At 42.1% G+C, this 17979-nt stretch overlaps 1 protein-coding gene across 2 annotated transcripts in view; it reads left to right on the forward strand.

Annotated features, from left to right (window-relative positions):
* Positions 1 to 17979, forward strand: part of otud4 (OTU deubiquitinase 4) — a 116198-nt gene that overhangs the window by 52174 nt on the left and 46045 nt on the right. The window contains exons 12-14 of one of the 2 annotated variants that reach the window (XM_080193309.1): positions 2560 to 2669; positions 2974 to 3172; positions 14154 to 14301. In XM_080193309.1, the coding sequence (XP_080049435.1) occupies positions 2560 to 2669; positions 2974 to 3172; positions 14154 to 14301 (457 nt within the window). The remainder of the gene's footprint in view (positions 1 to 2559; positions 2670 to 2973; positions 3173 to 14153; positions 14302 to 17979) is intronic. The other variant, XM_080193315.1, reaches the window with a different exon arrangement.

A 17979-nucleotide genomic window follows, 5' to 3' on the forward strand; every position in this document is an offset into this window, starting at 1 on the left:
TCTTCCTCTGTCTGGTGGTCATGCATTCCCTATCTCCTTCAGTAATTTTTATCAACTCACTGAATGTGCTATCCACAACTTCCTCAGCATCATGAATGCTCCAAAGTGAACCCATCCATAGCTCCAGAGTAGTCAAGTGATCTAACAGGAGCTGCAGTTAGATGCACCTCTTGCATGTGAAGGAGCCAGGGACACTGGAAAGGACCCTGAATTCCCACATTGTACAAACAGAGCATGACACGGGTCTGGGATCTCTAGCCATGACTTAACCTGTAAATTAACTTACAACAACAACTACAATGCCAAGAGAAAAAAGAAAAACAATCACCAGTCACTAGCCAATCACTTACCTGCTGGCCGTGTTATAGTTTGATTACTTTCTACCTCTTGCCCTTAAGTCTCCCTCACAGGTCCACCTCTCCGCTCTTCCCGAAAATCAGCATTCCTTTCCCATCAACACCGAATTCCCACTCCGCTCCAAATTTTCCAATCCCCTCACTCTGGCTGTATCTTGTTCCAGCTGCAGTCTTTCTTCCATTGGTGTAGTCTCTCTCCCACTGATGTGTGCAAACTCACTGAAATGCTGCTTCTGTGTTCATCTGGCCTGTAGGTTTGCTAAACTTTTATCAACAGCAGTAAATCATACTTAATGCTAGGTTTTTTAAAATCCAATTTTTTTTCTTGAGTTTCTTCCTGAAAGTGCAGGGTGCAGTGCTTAATTTGTATCGTGCTTAAATGCCTTGAGATCAGAGATTGAGAAAATGATTTGAGCAAGTTCTGCAGTTACTACTACTTCTACATTCAGCATATGTCCTGGAACTTTATACAGAAGGAAACCATTACTCTTTGCTAGAGTACTTCAAAACTAATGTCCCATTATGACCCATAGCACTAAATCCTCCTCTGCTTTAAATGTCTATCTAATTTTCCCTTAAAAAGATAAATTGGTTCCTGTGGCAAAGTATTTATTGCTCCAGTAATCCACTGTGTAAAGAATTGTTTTCTAACCTCTTTTTGCTCTTTTGTGACAATGTTAAGTTGTTGAGCCCTTGTCACTGATATCTCAGCCAGAGGAAATGTTTTTCCCTGTTCACACCATCACAACTACTCATAATTTGATTAACTTTGATCTCTTCTTGGCCTTCTCTGCTCTGGTGAAAATTATTCTAGATCTTTCTTCATTATATAGTGTTCAATCCTTCGCATAATTCTGGTGTATCCAAAATGTCAAAGCTTTATGGTTTTAATTACCTTTTCTATAATGAGAACCATTACATGTATGCTAACTCTGATCTAACCATTAATTTGTATAAAGTTATTATATTTCCTGACTCTTGTATGTTTCTCTAAGTCACGTGATCTCCATTTAAGCCTGTGGGGTGCATCCAGTAAATCCATTCCTTCCTTATTTCCGTTACTCCTAAATAGGATGAAGATATCTCACAATAGATAAAGCTTGGTATGCTCACTGTCCCTCTGCCACACAGTTGACTGAGATGAAATCATTTTCCTTGACAAGGAGGCTCAAGGGTAGTCATCTAACGAGCGTAAGATCAAGCTAAACTGTGCTTCTATTCTCACCCAGACAGCAGACATTTAATCTTGTGTGAAACACCCATATGAGTGATAAACTGATACGAATTTCAACCAAAGAGTCAAAGCTGGGAATGTGGATGACTGCTGGTACCACCTTGAAGGAACTGTACTCCAGTATAGTAACATCAGGAAAGATGGAAGAAAATCTGGAGATCATCTTCTGTTAGTCTAGTCACTATTGATAAATAAACGAGGTTAACTATGACTGTCCTTGATAGAGATGGTCTCTTCACTGATGACAAAATAGAAAATGTGTGGAATAGAAGGGGAGAAAACTATTTAAACAAATTTATAGTTGGGTTGATCTCTTATTACTAATATCAAAATCACAGGTCACTAACCCTGTATTCTCCCACCTGTTCTGCACATTCCCTGACAGTGGCATTAGAGGCAAAGCAAAAATTGGAATTTTGCCGATGACCCCATGAGAAGTCAGAGTTCAAAAATTTCATGCATCAGTTCTAAGGATTTGTTTTTCTTTCTGATAGAAAGTGACCAGTGCTCCATCTAGTGGCCCAACTGTAAATTATCATTCTGTTTCAGGCTAACTGGTGAGGTGCACAAAGCTGTGGCTGAATTCAAACTTGAGTGCATTGGTCTGTTGCTGCAATGACTACCACTTAATATTCATTTTGGGTACCTTTCATGTGTAGAATACTAAACAATCATATATACTAAATGAAAAGTGCTAAACATAAATAGGTTAATGGTGAACACTGTAGATGCATTTCTATCAGACTGCATTTTGATTTTAAAAATGTATAATTGGGTTAAGTTGACTTTAATCACAGAATTATGAAATCAAAAAGTGACTGAACATGTCAAAAAGTATGAAAAACATTGAATAATGAAAACACAAAAACACTCATCAAGATTTGCTAAAACAAGAACATGGGCCAGGCGTAACATTATGAACTGAGTGTGTTTCTTCAATTTTTTATATATATGTATATTTTCATTTAGACACAGTGTCCCTCTTCAGAACCTTAGGCCACTTACACAGGTCTCTCGGGGCACAAGCTGGAACAGAGTTCAAGGAAAAAGAACTAAGAAGCTAACGAATGTTAACTCTGGTAACGATTTTTCTTTCTAAGTCATCTTTGATTATGATTGAAGAAGAGATGTATGATTCAAAATATGGCAGTAACAAAATAATGCTTAGATCCATTTCTACAAACTGAAATACCTTGCTAAGTAGGTGTAGGCAAAGACAATAGTTTTATATTGTGATGTTCAAATATAGATACAAATTCTGATATCACTGCTGAATATCAAGCATGACAAAAAGAAATTTTATTGGTAATTGGTTCTAATACACTATGTTATCATACAGTCAGAACCAAAAGTGTTTAAAGAATTAAGCATTTCTTTTGATAGAAGCTGACTTCAAGGGAGTGAAGAATTCAAGCAGTTTTGTAAATAAACCAAGCCGATTGCAGTCAAGCTTACCACCCCGTCTGCAGCAAACAATGGGAACTAGGCAGCAGAGTTCGACACAGCAGACCCCAGGTCAACTACCCAAAAAATCATCAGCTGAGTATGTAGGACGAGATGAAGACTTTCCACAACTCTCAAAGTGAGTATCAGAGGAACTTTTTTTTTCCCTCTGGCTGTACAAGTTTAATGATAATTCTGGAATTAACAAGGGGGGAGGGTCAATAAGGATAATACTATTAATGTAATCTATATGGATTTTAGCAAGAATTTTGATAAGGTCCCAAAATGGCAGATTGGTCACGAAAAATAAAAGCCCATGGGATCTAAGATAAAGTTAGATCCAAAATTTGACTCAGAGGCAGAAAGCAAAGGGTAATGGCTAATGGGCGGTCTTGTGACTGGAAGAGTACCCAGTGAGATCTACAGGGCTTAGCATCAGACCCCTTGTCTTTTGTGATTATGGGGAGATGGGAATGGAGTTGTAGGAGTGGGAATGTTTTAACCCTCCATTTAAAGGAATGTGCTCCTGAGCAGGCTCTACCCGAAAGCCGCGCCCAGAGCAGGCTCTGCACCTGCTTGGAGCTGCCCCAAATACATCAACGTAAAAAGAATTGTAATTGTTGGATTTTCGACCCAATTTCCCAAATGACAGAATCCGGCAGAACCACCAGTGTCGACTCATTTTAGGAGCACTTCAACTCCCAGATCTCAGCGTAAGTGGGCTCCCTGAAGTTGAGTGGCTGTTGTAGCTCTCCATAATGGCAAACTTGTCAAGTGTTCATCATTAGGACCACAAGAACCAAACCAATACAACTGGCAATTTTAGTGTGAATATCAGAAGAGTTTGTATGAAAGCTATCAGAGGTAATATCTCTCAAAGAAGAGAAACTCATACCACTCCTTGGTCAAGCCTACACATTACCAGTTCATTAGTTAATTGAGAAACTAATTTCAATCAGCTACATCATGGAAACACATCACCAGAAAGAAGACAGCAAGCCACCAACAGCTTATCAAGTCAGTTAGGAATAGAGTGTAAATATGACCTTACCTATATCTCCCAGATTCTGAAAATGGAAATAACCGAGGTGAATTTGAGCATTCTCAATATAGTTCCCAATAGACACGACACTGCGCAAAAAACTTGTCTTACATATTTGACCTCGATTCTTCCTGTTTCTCTTTCAGACACAGTAGCAAGGTAGAGATGAAGTTAAAAAGGGCTAGGATAATAAAGTACAGCCAACTGCAAGATGCAAACTGAAAATTTAATCTTCAAAATGGAAAATGCATTTCTCAGCGTGGTGTCATTTACCTCTTTTAAACAGTTTGGCATATGTTTTGTTTATGCAGTTTAATTTACTCATGAGGTTATGACCCTCAAATCCATTTGCAATTTCTTCACTGTTTAATGAATTAAATTGAAGGCCTAATGATCAGTGATGCAGGTTTGAATACTTATCGGAACACAGTCCCTGATTTTCAATGATATAACTATTGGGAAAGTTTCTGTGAATAATGGCCTGGATTTTGCAGCTCACATCTGACCTTGAAGTGAAGTGGGAATTTACCTAATGTCATAATATCACTATAAGAAATAGGAGCATGATGCGCACCATTCATTAAGATCATGGCTGATGTGATTGTGGCCTTAATTCTATTTTCCTGCTCGCCCCTCCCTTGTCGATCAAAAGTCTTTTAAACTGAGCCTTTAATCTATTCAATGATCCAGCCTCCATTGTCTAGTGGACTGAAAATTTCACTTGCAAAGAGGGAGAATTCTCTCATGTTGTGGACCTCAGCATGTCTCCAAAATGATGAAGAGGACAGTTCATGCCCACAGAATCTGTCAAAACTAAACTGCTGCAATATCTGTCACCTTAAAAATCAGTGAAATGAAAGATACATTTTAACAGAATCATTTTGAATCATACTTTAAAAATATGCATAAATAGAAGGCAATTGTATTAAAATCATGCTAAAACATCTTTAAAATTAAATTGGATAGAGCTGGATCCCTCCCACTCTTGTTTGAAAACAGCAATCCCTGTATCCTTGTTGACCTGGACTTTTTCATTATTTGCAAAGTGAGTCAGGCGGCTCTTCCCTCATGGAAATACCAGTCCTAAAACATTATAGCAGAAATACTTTCAATAGTGCGCAGTCAGCCTAAATTCTTGCCAGTGTCATTTGGAGACAAGGAGCTGTTTTTGTGCTCCCCTGCCGGTAGATTTGAAGGCATGGGACGCCGGTAAAATCCTGTGGGTGGCCTTCCTGCTGTTTAGCTGCCAACAATTGACTTGTCTAAATTTGTATGAAGTTGAGCCGAAGGTGTCAGGTGGGCAACCTTCCTGATTTGACCTTATGGAAGCCCTTAAGTGATTGATTAGTGGCCAATTAAGGGCCACCAGTATTTTACTCATGTAAGGGAGAGGCCTACACCATGTGGAAAGCCTGGCAGTTTTAGCTGCATAGGGTAGTGCCCAAGACTGTTCAACTTTGTGTGTTGTAGAGGCCATCAGAGGCTACACCCATCACCCCATTAACCCTCTGAGGCTTCTTGAACTTACCACACACATGCACACCTCTCCCCTTGCTCTGAGACTCCTGATGCTGAACTTGTCTTAGCTTCTTGACATGGTGGAGCTGCCTTTATTTCCAGAAATGGCCCTGTCCTTGGTTCTGGAATTACAGAGCTGTAGCTATCCAATTACAGTAAGAAGTCTCACAACACCAGGTTAAAGTCCAACAGGTTTGTTTTGTAGAAAAAGCCACTCGCTTTCAGGGCTTCGCCCCTTCGTTAGGTGAGTGGGGAGTTCTGATCACAAACAGGGCATATAAAGGCACACACAGTTTATAGAATACTGATTAGCATGCGAGTCTTTACAGCAGATCAGCTAATCGAGTTTTAAAGGTGCAGACAACATGAGTGGAGATAGCATTAAGTAAAGGTTAAAGAGGTGTGTATTGTCTCCAGACAGGACAATTAGTGAGATGTTGCAAGTTCAGTCAAATCAAGGGGGTTACAGATAGTGTGACATGAACTCAAGATCCCGGTTGAGGCTGTCCTCGTGTTTGGAACTTGGCAATCAGTTTCTGCTCAGTGACTCCTCAGTACACCATGCCTTGGGACATCCTTTCTTGCAGTGTATCAGATAGACAACATTGGCCGAGTTGCAAGAGTATGTGCACATACTCTTGCATGGTACACTGGGGAGACCATGCAGACGCTATGACAAGGGATGAATGAACACTGCTCGACAATCACCAGGCAAGACTGTTCCCTTCCTGTTGGCAAACACTTCAGCGGTCACAGGCATTCGGCATCTGATCTTCAGGTAAATGTTCTCCAAGGTGGCCTTCATGACAAACGACAGCGCAGAGTCACTGAGCAGAAACTGACAGCCAAGTTCTGCACACATGAGGATGGCCTCACCCGGGATCTTGGGTTCATGTCACACTATCTGTAACCCCCATGACTCGCCTGAACTTGAAACATCTCACTTACTGTCCTGTTTGGAGACAGTACACATCTCTTTAACCTGTGCTTAATGCTATCTCCACTCACACTGTCTGCACCTTTAAGACTTGATTAGCTGTAAAGACTCGCATTCTAATCATAATTCTGTAAACTGTGTGTGCCTTCATATGCCCTGTTTGTGATCAGAACTCCCCACTCACCTGATGAAGGAATGGCATTTACTACCAAATAAACCTGTTGGACTTTAACCTGTGTTGTGAGACTTCTTACTGTGTTTACCCCGGTCCAACACCGGCATCTCCACATCATGACTATCCAATTAGCCAGCAATTCCCTAGGGTAGGATCTTGTCCTGAGAAAGAGTGGACATCTTGCCATAAAATGTATGGGACAGCTGTTGGGAGTTGGGTTCATGCCCCCGCCCCTCATTCCAGACATTTTAGCCAGCTTAGTGTGGGGATCCCAGCATCTGGTAAGACCACAGTCATTATAGCACGGAAGGAGGTCATAGAAAATAAGAACAGAAGTAGGTCATTCAGCCTTTGAGTCTGTGCCACCATTCATTATGATCATGGCTGATCATCCCCACTCAATAGCCTAATCCTGCATTTTCGTGTGCCCCCCCCCTCCCCCCCCCATATCTGTTGATCCCCATTCTTCCTAAAAGCTATATCTAACTCCTTGACAACTTGCAATGTTTTGGCATCAACTGCTTTCTTTGGTAATGAATTCCACAACTGACCACTCTGGACAAAAAAATTTCTCCTCACCTCAGTCCTAAAATGTTTACCCTGTAACTTTGGACTATGACCTCTGGTTCTGGACAACCTCACTATTAGGAACGTCCTTTCTGCAGCTCCACTGTCCAGTCCTGTTAGAATTTTATAGGTTTCAATGAAATCGGTCTTCAATCTTCTAAACCCTAGTGAATATAATTCTAACTGGCTCAACCTCTCGTCATATGTCAGTCCCATCATCCCAGGAATCAGTCTGGTAAACCTTCTGTGCACTCCCTCTATGGCAAGAACATCCTTCCTCAGATGAGACCAAACTGCACACACTATTCTCACCAAGTTCCTATAAATTGCAGCAAAACATTGCTGCTCCTGTGTTCAAATTTTCTCGCTGTGAAGGCCAACATGCCATTTGCCTGCTGCATTTGCATGCTTAATTTCAGCAACTGCTGTACGAGGACGTCCGGTTCTCATTACACATTTCCCTCTCTCAATTTATAGCTATCCAGATAATCTGTCTTCCTGTTTTTGTATTAAAGTGAATAACCTCATGTTTATCCACATTATACCACATCTGCCATGCATTTGCCTACTCAGCTTATCTAAACTACACTGAGGCATCTTTGCATCCTCCTCACAGCTCACCCTCCCACCCAGCTTTGTGTCATCTGCAAATTTGGAGAAATTACATTTAGCTCCCTCATCTAAATCATTAATATGTATTGTGAATATCTGTGGTTCCTGCGCTAATCTCTGTTGTACCCCAGTAGTTTCTGCCTTGTATTTGGTAAACAATCCTTTTATTCAAACCCTTTGTTTCCTGTCAGTCAACCAGTTTTTTTATCCATCTCAATACACTACCCCCAGTCCCATACACTTTAATTTTACACGCTAATCTCTTCTGTGGAACTTTGTTGAAAGCCTTCTGAAAGTCCAAATAAACCACATCCACTAACTCCCCCTTATCAAATCTTCTACTTACATCTTTGAAGAATTCCAGTAGATTTGCCAAGCATGATTTCCTTCCATAAATCCATATTGGCCCTGTCCAATTCTACCATTGTTTACTGAGTGTCCTGCTATAAAATCTTTGATAATTGACTCTAGAATTTTACCCACTACAGACGTCAGGCTGACTGGTCTACATCTCCCTGTTTTCTCCCTACTTCGCTTTTTAAATAATGGGTTTATATTGGCTACCTTCCAATCTGCATGAACTGTTCCAGAGTCTGTCAACTCTTAGAAGATGATCACCAATGCATTCACAATTCTAGGGCCACTGAAGTACTCCAGAATGCAGAATTTGGGTTTGGTAAACCTAGGGTTTGAATGGCCTTCAATCCCATCAATTCTCCCAACACCATTTCTCTACAAATATTGATCTCTTTCAGTTCCTCCCTCACTAAACCCTGTGTCCCCCAACGTTTCTGTTATCTTATTGTGAAGTCCTTTGTGAAGATAGAACCAAAGTCTGTATTCAGTTGATCAGCCATTTCTTTGTTCCTATTATAAATTCGGCATATCAGTTCTGTGCTAGCTTTTTGTAGAGCAGTCAAGACAGTTCCATTCCTCTGTTCTATTTTGTAACTGCAGGTTTATTACCTTTGAGTCCCTGTTATATTTCCATTTGAAATCATTCATTGCATCATTCAACCACCCTGATAGCCAGCAAGTTTGAGGTCATCACCACTCAATGGTAAAAAATTCTTCTGTATCTCTTGCCCAAGATCTTCTACCTATGTCTGCTGCTCTTTATACAACCAGCTAATAATAAAAAAAGACCCACATGTATATGATACTTTTCACAAACACTGGACATCTCAAAGTGCTTTGCAGTCAATGGAGTACTTTTTGAAGAACAGTTATTGCTGTAATACAGGGAATGTGACAGCCAACTTGCGCACAGTATATTCTCACAAACAGCCATGTACTAATGACCAGATAATTTGTTTTTTGTAAGGTTGGTAGAAGGATAAATTTAGTCAAGATAGCTCCTCTTCAGAATATTGCTTTGGGATCTTTTGTATCCACCCGAGCAGGCAGATGGGGATTTGGTTTAACATCTTATCCACGAGATGGAACCTCCAACAGTGGAGCATTTCCTCAATATTGCACTGGAGAGCCCACCTTGGCCTTCTTTGGATCGGGTCTAGCTTTTCTTTGACCCAAGAATACGATGGGCTTAAATAAAACAGACAGTGTCCTTTGCTCCAAGCATTTTTCATCGTAACCTCATCTTAAATTAATTCTTTCACAGATTGTGGGCATCGCTGGCAAGGCCAGCATTTGTTGCCCATCCTTAATTGCCCTTGAAAAGATGGCCTGAACTTCCTGACCCACTATATTCCAAGTTGTGTAGGTAAACCCACAGTGCTGTTATGAAGGGAGTTCCAGAATATTGACCCAACAACAGTAAAGGAACAGTGGTTTAGTTCCATGACAGGATGGTGTGTGGCTTGGAGGGGAGTTTGTTGTGGTGGTGTCCCCATAACTCTGTTGCCCTTTTCCTTCTAGGTGGTAGAAGTCATGGATTTGGAAGTTGCTGTTGAAGGCTGTTTGACAAATTACTGCAGTGCCTCTTGTAGATGGTACACACTGCTGCCATAGTGGAGGGACTAGGTGCCTAAGGTGATGGATGGTGTACCACTCAAGCAAACTACTTTGTCCTTGATGGGGTTGAGCTCCTAGAGTGTTGTTGGAGCTACGCTCATTCAGACAAGGGGAAAGTATTCCACCAGACTTGCGCTTTGTAGATGGTGGACAGACTTTGGGGAGTTGGGTGTTGAGTTACTCTCTGCAGAATTTCTAGCCTCTGACCTGCTCTTACAAACATTGCATTTACATGGCAGACCCAGTTGAGTTATTAGTCAATGGTAACCCCCAGGATGATGATGGTAGAAGATGGTAGTGCTAATAATTGTCAGCGGGAGCTGGTTAAATTCTCTCTTGGTCATTGGAAATTGTCATTGCGTGGCACTTGAGTGATGTAGATGTTACTTGTCACTTATCAGCCCAAGGCTGTTTGATATGAACAAGAAGCAGGAGTTGGCCATTCAGCCCCTCAAGCCTTCTCTGCCATTTAACAAGATCATGGCTGATAGTAACTTCAAATCTGCAACCTGCCTATCCCTAATAACCTATCTCCCCCTTGCTTACCAAGAATCTATGACTGCTGCCTTAAAAATACTTAAAGACTCTGCTTCCGCTGCCTTTTCAGGAAGAGAGTTCCAAAGATCCATATCCATTTTAAATGGGTAACCCTTTAGTTTTAAACAGTGACCCCCTATTCAAGATCTTCCCAGAAGAGGAAGCATCCACTCTATATCCACACTGTCAAAACCCCTCAAGATCTTGTGTGTGTCAATCAAGCCGTCGCTTTCTGTTCTAAATTCCAGCAAGTACAAGCCTTGTTTGTCCAGCTTTTCCTCATAAGGTAACCCGCCCATTCCATGTTTTAATTTGGTAAACCTCTGAACTGCTTTCAACGCATTTATATCCTTCCTTAAATAAGGTGACCAATGTTGTATTTAGTTCTCTAGGTACTGTTTAACTGGTGCCTTGTATAACAGAAGCATAACCTCCCTACTTTTGATTTGAGTTTCGCTCACAAATAATAACATTCTGTTGGCTTTCTGAATTAGTTGTTCTATCTGGATGTTAGCCTTTTGTGATTCATGTACACCTAGATCCCTCTGCATCTCAGAGCTTTTCAATCTCTCACCATTTAGGTAATATGCTTCTCTTTTATACTTCTTGTGGACAATGGACAATTTTCCACTTTACCACATTATACTCCCATTTGCCAGATCTTTACCCACCCACTTAACCAATCCTGTCTTTTTTTTCTACTTACTTTTCTATCTGTCTTTGTGTCATCAGCAAATTTCACAACCATATGTTCAGTCTCTTCAGCCAAGTCACTTATATAAATTGTAAACAGTTGAGGTCCCAGTACTAATCCCTGTGGCACACCATTCATTATATCTTCCCAACCCAAAAACACCCCTTTATGCCTACTACCTGCTTCTATTAGCCAGCTCTTCAATCCATGCCAATATGTTAACACCTACACTATGAGCTTTTATTTTTCAAAATAACCTTTTGAAGTGACTCTTTATCTGGGAATCTTAAGTACAGTACATCCACTGGTTCTCTTTTATCCGTAGTCCATGTTATTTCCTCAACATCAAGCTATAAGCTATAAATTCTTTAATAATGACTTCTAACGTTTTCCCTGTGATAGATGTTAAGCTACCTGGCCTATAGTTCCCTATTCTCTATCTCCTTCAATTTTTGAATAATGATGTATTATTTGCTGTCTTCCAATCTAATGGTACATTCCCTTAGTCTAGGGAGTTTAGGAAAATTAAAATCAATGCATCAACTGTTTCACTAACTACTTTTAAGCCGCTAGGATGAAGTCCATCGGGTCCTGGACACTTTTCAGCCCACAACTCTGACAATTTACTCCCTACCACATCTCTGTAATTTCCCCAGGTTCCTTCCTTCCATTTCCTGTTTGTTAGCTGCAGTATCTGGTGTCATGAATGATACTGAATATTGGTGCAATCATCATTGAACATCCCCACCTTATGATGGAGGGGAGACCATTGAAGCATTTGAAGATGGTTAAACCTAAGAGGAACCCCTGGAACTGAGATGATTGACCTCCAAAATCCACAACCATCTTCCTTTGGGTTAGGCATGACTCCAACCAGTGGAGAGTTTTTCCTCTAATTCCCATTGACTCTAGTTTTGCTGGAGTTCCTTGATGCCACATTCATTCAAAAGCTGACTTGATGTCAAGTGCAATCACTCTTGTCTCATCTTGAGTTCAGCTGTTTTATCCATGTTTTGACCAAGGCAGTAATGAGGTCAGAAGCTGAGTGCCTGGGTTGGAACCCAAACTAAGCATCACTGAGCGGGTTATTATTATGAAAGTGCTTGATAGCATTGTCAGTGACACCTTCCATCACTTGGCTGATGTTTGGAAATAAATTGGAATGGTAATTGACCAAGTTGATTTGTCCTACTTTTTTGGACAGGACATATCTGGTCAATTTTCCATATTCAGGTGAACTCTTTGCCAATAATATTAAGATTATTCAATCAGCTGGGCCACCAATAAGCCTCTCTTCCCTAAGGATCCCTTCTACTGTAGTCCATAAAAACTTGCATTTTTTTCCTAGTTTATCCTCTAAATAGCCTTTTCTGAATTTATCTTTTCCCTTTTACTCCTTTAATCTATTTTTATTAACTGCTTACCTCCCAACTTCCCTCACTGGTTCCATGTATATCTGTCCAAGTTGTAGCCTGAAAGTCATCTGTGGTCACTTCTCTTCCTGCAGTGTTCCCTCTGCAGTCTTCAAATATTTACCCTTCGTCTCCACCTATGTCATCTAGACATTCAGTGTTATGTTCCACGAGTACAATGATAATCCATCTCTTCTGCGCTGCCACATCAACTACCCATTGCCTCTGATTTGCCATGTTGATGGTGTGTCTTACAGTCTTGGATGAGCAGAAATTTCCTACAAGTATTTGAACCTTGACATTAATTCTGTTCCCTAGCTTGTAGTTCCAGCTTTCTCCTGGACACTGTCTGAGGCTGAACTAGACCATTCACAACCTTGGTGACATATTTGACCCTGAGATGATCTTCTGACCCCATATCTGTTCCAATCCCAAGATTCTCACCTTCCTAACATAGCTCGTCTCAGCTCCTACGTCAGCTCATCTATGACAGAAATACTCATCTGTGCCTTTGTGACCGCCAGTATGCCTGGTTTTCTTGGAATTTGCAACCTCCAGAAACTTCATAAAAGCAAATTTCTGCAGATGCTGGAAATTGAAACCAGAAGAAAAAAATGTTGGAAAATCTGAACAGGTTTGGCAGCATATGTAAGGAAGAAAAAAGCTGACGTTTCGAGTCCAGATGACTGTTTGTCAAAGCTTTGACAAAGGGTCATCAGGACTCAAAACAACAGCTCTTTTCTCTCCTTACAGTTGCTGCCAAATCGGCTGAGATTTTTCAGCATTTTCTCTTTTGGTTCCAGAAACTTCAGCTTATCTAAAACTCTGCTGCTCACATCCAATCTTGTATCAAGTCCTGCTTGGTGACCTACATTGGTTTTTGATTTGACAGCACCGTGATTTTAAAGTTCACAAACTTTCCATTATCTTGCCCCTCCTGCACTACCACCTCTTCTGTGAGGCTTCTGTCTCTCCCAATTCTGGCATCTTGTACATCCATGATTTTAATCACTTCACTTTGGTGCCCTTGTTTCAGTTTCCTTTGTTCCAAGCTCTGGAATCCCCCCCCTCCTCAAGACTTCTCTTGTCTCGATCTTGCATTCATCCTTTAAGAAGGTCTGAAATCCAAACCTTTGGCTATCTGCGCTAATATCTCTGAAAGGCTTAGTGTCAAATTTTGTTTGACAATGCTCTTGTGACGGTTCTTTAGGGGATGCTTAATTATATTAATGGTACCATGTAAATGCAAATTGTTGTTGATATTCTATTCTGATTTGTTTTAAAAATCTAATTGTATAAATCAATTTGTCCTTGGGTTTCTGAGTAAACGTGAACTGCATATAGTAAGAATACTTCGTATAAGTTGAAAGCTGAAGTCAGTTACAGATTTTTTAAATTCAGTCTTTTTAAATTTCTCTGCAACTTGTTGAGCTTTCCTTGAATGTTTGTGTTCTGTTGATTTCAATTTCAATTGACCACAGCCTGTTGATTCCCTTTTGCTGTGTCTACTAGCTTGTGCTTTGACACAGTTCCTCGATTTTCTTTCAATCTACTGTTAGACTGTTTTCATGATGATTTTGTTTCTGTTCTGAAGAAAGCCTGGCTATTTTAAATAATTTTTTGAGGTCTTGCTTTAACTCTGTCATTTGTAGAAAATATGACCGAGGCTTGGAATCTGATTACACAGATGTAGAATGTAAACATTTCGCTTCTTCAGTGAAGACTGCACCAGAGACTGATGAAGTTCAAGCACCAACTAAAATGCATTCGAGAGTTGAGCAATCTTTTCCGGCACCCCATGTGAGTATAATGCTGTTTTGTTTCATTTTGCATTACTGACGTGTCTGTGTTATGGATGTGGAATCATGGGCAGAGAAAACAACATAATGACAGATTTTGTGGTTCGAAAGCTGTATCTAGAGGCAGCATTTTCAGCGGTACTGCATTCAACAGAATTACAATGATTACAGGTCTTGGGGACGAATGCTATTTAGGATGATAATTTTAAGGGAATGAGGCAAAATGTAAATTGTCAGAAAGAGAAATAAAAATATTGTATCAAGATAGAGGGAAAAAAAACAAAAGAAAATGTAAAAAAAAGAACATTTTCCAAAATCCAATTACAATTCACTCTTTTTTACTCAGTTTAAATGGCTTACTCTCTGAACCAGATAAGTTGATTGCGGTTATTAATAATTATTATGTTGTTAAAAGAATACTTAAATTGTTGTTTGGAAGTATTGCTTGAAAAAAGAGACATGTTGAAGCTTTGGCATGTGATGTGTTGTTTTTGTATGATGTGGGAACTGGTGGACCCCAGGGTCCTTCCCAGTGACCACGTCTGCAGTAAGTGCAGGTTGCTGGAGGAGCTCCAGCTCAAGGTAGATGAGCTGGCCTCTGAGCTACAGACACTGAGGCTCATCAGGGGGAGAGAGGGTGCCATTGTCAATGGGGTGCAAGTGACATCCACCCCCCCTAGACTGGCTAACTCTAAGGGTCAGGAACAAGAGGGGGCTGCTGAGAGGAGGAAGGGGGGTGGGGAGCAGAGGCCTCAGCCTCTCAATCTGCATAACAGGTTTGAGGTCCTTGCTTCCAGTGTGGACGAGGATGAGTGAGGTGAGGTCAGTGAGCAAACTGCACACGGTACAGTGATGCAGCAGGACATAGGCAAAGAGAAGGTGAAAAGGAACGTAGTAGTAGTTGGGGATAGTGGGGTGAAGGGTATTGACACTGTCCTTTGTCACAATGACAAAGTGCACAGAAGGGTGTGTTGTCTGCCTGGTGCTCGGGTCCAGGATGTCACATCTGGGCTGCAGAGGAACCTGGAGTGGGAGGGTGAGAATCCGGTCGTTGTGGTACATGTGGGTGCCAGCGACATAGGCAAAATGCGAACTGAGGATCTGGGGAGGGAGTATGAAAAGCTGGGAATGGAATTAAAAAGTAGAACCGACAAGGTGGTTATCTCTGGGCTACTGCCTGAACCGAGTGCAGACGGGCGTAGGGTTGACAGGATTAAGGAAATGAATGGGTGGCTCAGGGATTGGTGTGGGAGGAATGGGTTTGAATTTATGGGGCATTGGCATCAGTATTGGGGTAGGTGGGACCTGTTCGGTTGGGATGGGGTGGGTCTGAACCGTGCTGGGACCAGAGTCCTGGCGAATCGTGTAAAGAGGACTGTAGACAGGGCTTTAAACTAATTAGGGGGGGGGGAGGGTGCGAGGGTAGGTGACATTACGAGGCCTAAAGTTAAGGAGAGGGTACAGGTAAGGGTAGAGGCTGAGGATGTTCCAATAGTAAAGGGAGTGGGGGGCGTGAGTATGGTTGGTGAGTATGGTTGTCCGGGAAATAGGGTCTAGGTGAAGGCTGGGATGAAGGCACTTTATCTGAATGCACGAAGCATTCGGAATAAAGTGGATGAGCTGGTGGCGCAGATCAGCACAAATGGATATGATCTGGTGGTCATTACAGAGACGTGGCTGCAAGGTGACAGGGACTGGGAGCTGAATGTCTAGGGGTATCAAGTGTTTAGGAAGGATAGGCGGGAGGAAAAAGGAGGGGGCGTAGCTCTGCTGATTAAGGACAGCATCAGGGTGGTAGCAAGGGATGATATTGGAGCCAAAGAGCAGAAAGTGGAATCGTTGTGGGTAGAGATTAGGAACAGCAAAGGGAGGAAGACGCTGGTGGGTGTCGTCTGTATGCCCCCGAATAATGATCTGGAGGTGGGGCGGGCTGTTAACGTGCAAATAAGTGCGGCGTGCAGGAATGGGACGGCCGTAAGTATGGGGGATTTCAATCTGCATATTGATTGGTCGACCCATGTTGGACGCGGTGGGCTCGAGGAGGAGTTCTTGGAATGCTGCCGGGATAGTTTCCTTGAACAGTGTGTGTTGGAGCCGACGAGGGAGCGAGCTATCTTGGATCTGGTGTTATGTAATGAGGCGGGTAGAATTAGGGACCTTGCGGTGAAGGATCCTCTTGGGGAGAGTGATCATTGTATGGTGGAGTTTCTGGTGCAGATGGAGGAGGAGAATGTTTGAACAGAGGGGAGTACGGTAGGATGAGAGAGGAATTGGCGAATGTGGACTGGGGGACCGCGTTGGAAGGTAGGTCTGCTGAGGAGTAGTGGAGGATCTTTAAGGAGATCTTTCTTGGTGCTCAGCAGAAATTTATTCCGATGGTCAAAAAGGACCGTAGGAGGAGAGGTAATAAGCCGTGGATAACGAAGGAGGTGAAGGAAAGTGTTAAATTAAAAGCGGAGGTGTTTACAGTAGCTAAGAGTAGTGGGCGAGAAGAGGATTGGGAGAGGTTTAAATGTCAACAAAGATTGACAAAGAAATTGATAAAGAAGGGTAGGAGAAACTATGAAGCTGGGCTAGCGCTTAATATAAAAAAGGATAGCAAGAGTTTTTATAAATATATAAAAAGGAAGAGGCTGGCTAGGGTGAACGTTGGACCCTTAGAGGATGAGAAGGGGGACTTAGTGGTAGGGGATGGGGAAATGGCTGAGGTCTTGAATAACTTCTTTGTTTCGGTCTTCACGGAGGAGGATGTGAATAATTTGCCGGATGTTAGAGATGGAAAGGTGATAGGACTGGAGGGTCTCAATGACATTACTGTTACTAGAGAGGCGGTGCTCAACAGACTGGAGGGGCTGATTGTGGACAAGTCCCCAGGACCGGATGGAATGCATCCGAGGGTTCTGAAAGAAATGGCGGAGGTGATAGTAGATGCCTTGGTGGTTATTTTCCAGACGTCGCTGGATTCCGGGGAAGTGCCGGAAGATTGGAAAGCGGCTAATGTTACGCTGTTGTTTAAGAAGGGTGTCAGGCAAAAGGCGGGGAATTATAGGCCGGTTAGTTTAACGTCTGTTGTAGGTAAAATGTTAGAATCCGTCATCAAGGAGGAAATAGCGAGGCATCTTGAGGGGAATTGCTTGATAGAGCAGACGCAGCACGGTTTCGTTAAGGGGAAGTCATGTCTGACAAATTTACTGGAGTTCTATGAGGATGTGTCTAGGGTGGTGGATAGAGGAGAGCCGGTGGATGTGGTGTTTCTTGATTTTCAGAAGGCGTTTGACAAGGTACCTCACAAGAGGTTATTGCAGAAGGTCAGGGGACATGGAGTTGGGGGTAGGGTGTTAACGTGGATAGAGGACTGGTTGTCAAATAGGAGGCAGAGAGTGGGGGTCAGTGGGTGCTATTCGGATTGGCGGTTGGTGACTAGTGGAGTGCCCCAGGGGTCGGTGCTGGGGCGTCAGCTATTTACCATTTATATAGATGATCTGGAGGAGGGAACCGAGTGTATGGTGTTGAAATTTGCTGATGACACCAAGATTGGTGGAACGGCAAATTGCACGGAGGGTGTGGAGAGTCTGCAGAAGGATCTAGATAGGCTGGGTGAATGGGCCAGGAACTGGCAAATGGAATTTAATGTTGGCAAGTGCGAGGTGGTCCACTTTGGTAGGAATAATGGTAGGAA

This window comes from Carcharhinus amblyrhynchos, chromosome 1, assembly GCF_965287045.1.
Source record: "Carcharhinus amblyrhynchos chromosome 1, sCarAmb.v2.hapA, whole genome shotgun sequence".
Taxonomy (NCBI): domain Eukaryota; kingdom Metazoa; phylum Chordata; class Chondrichthyes; order Carcharhiniformes; family Carcharhinidae; genus Carcharhinus; species Carcharhinus amblyrhynchos.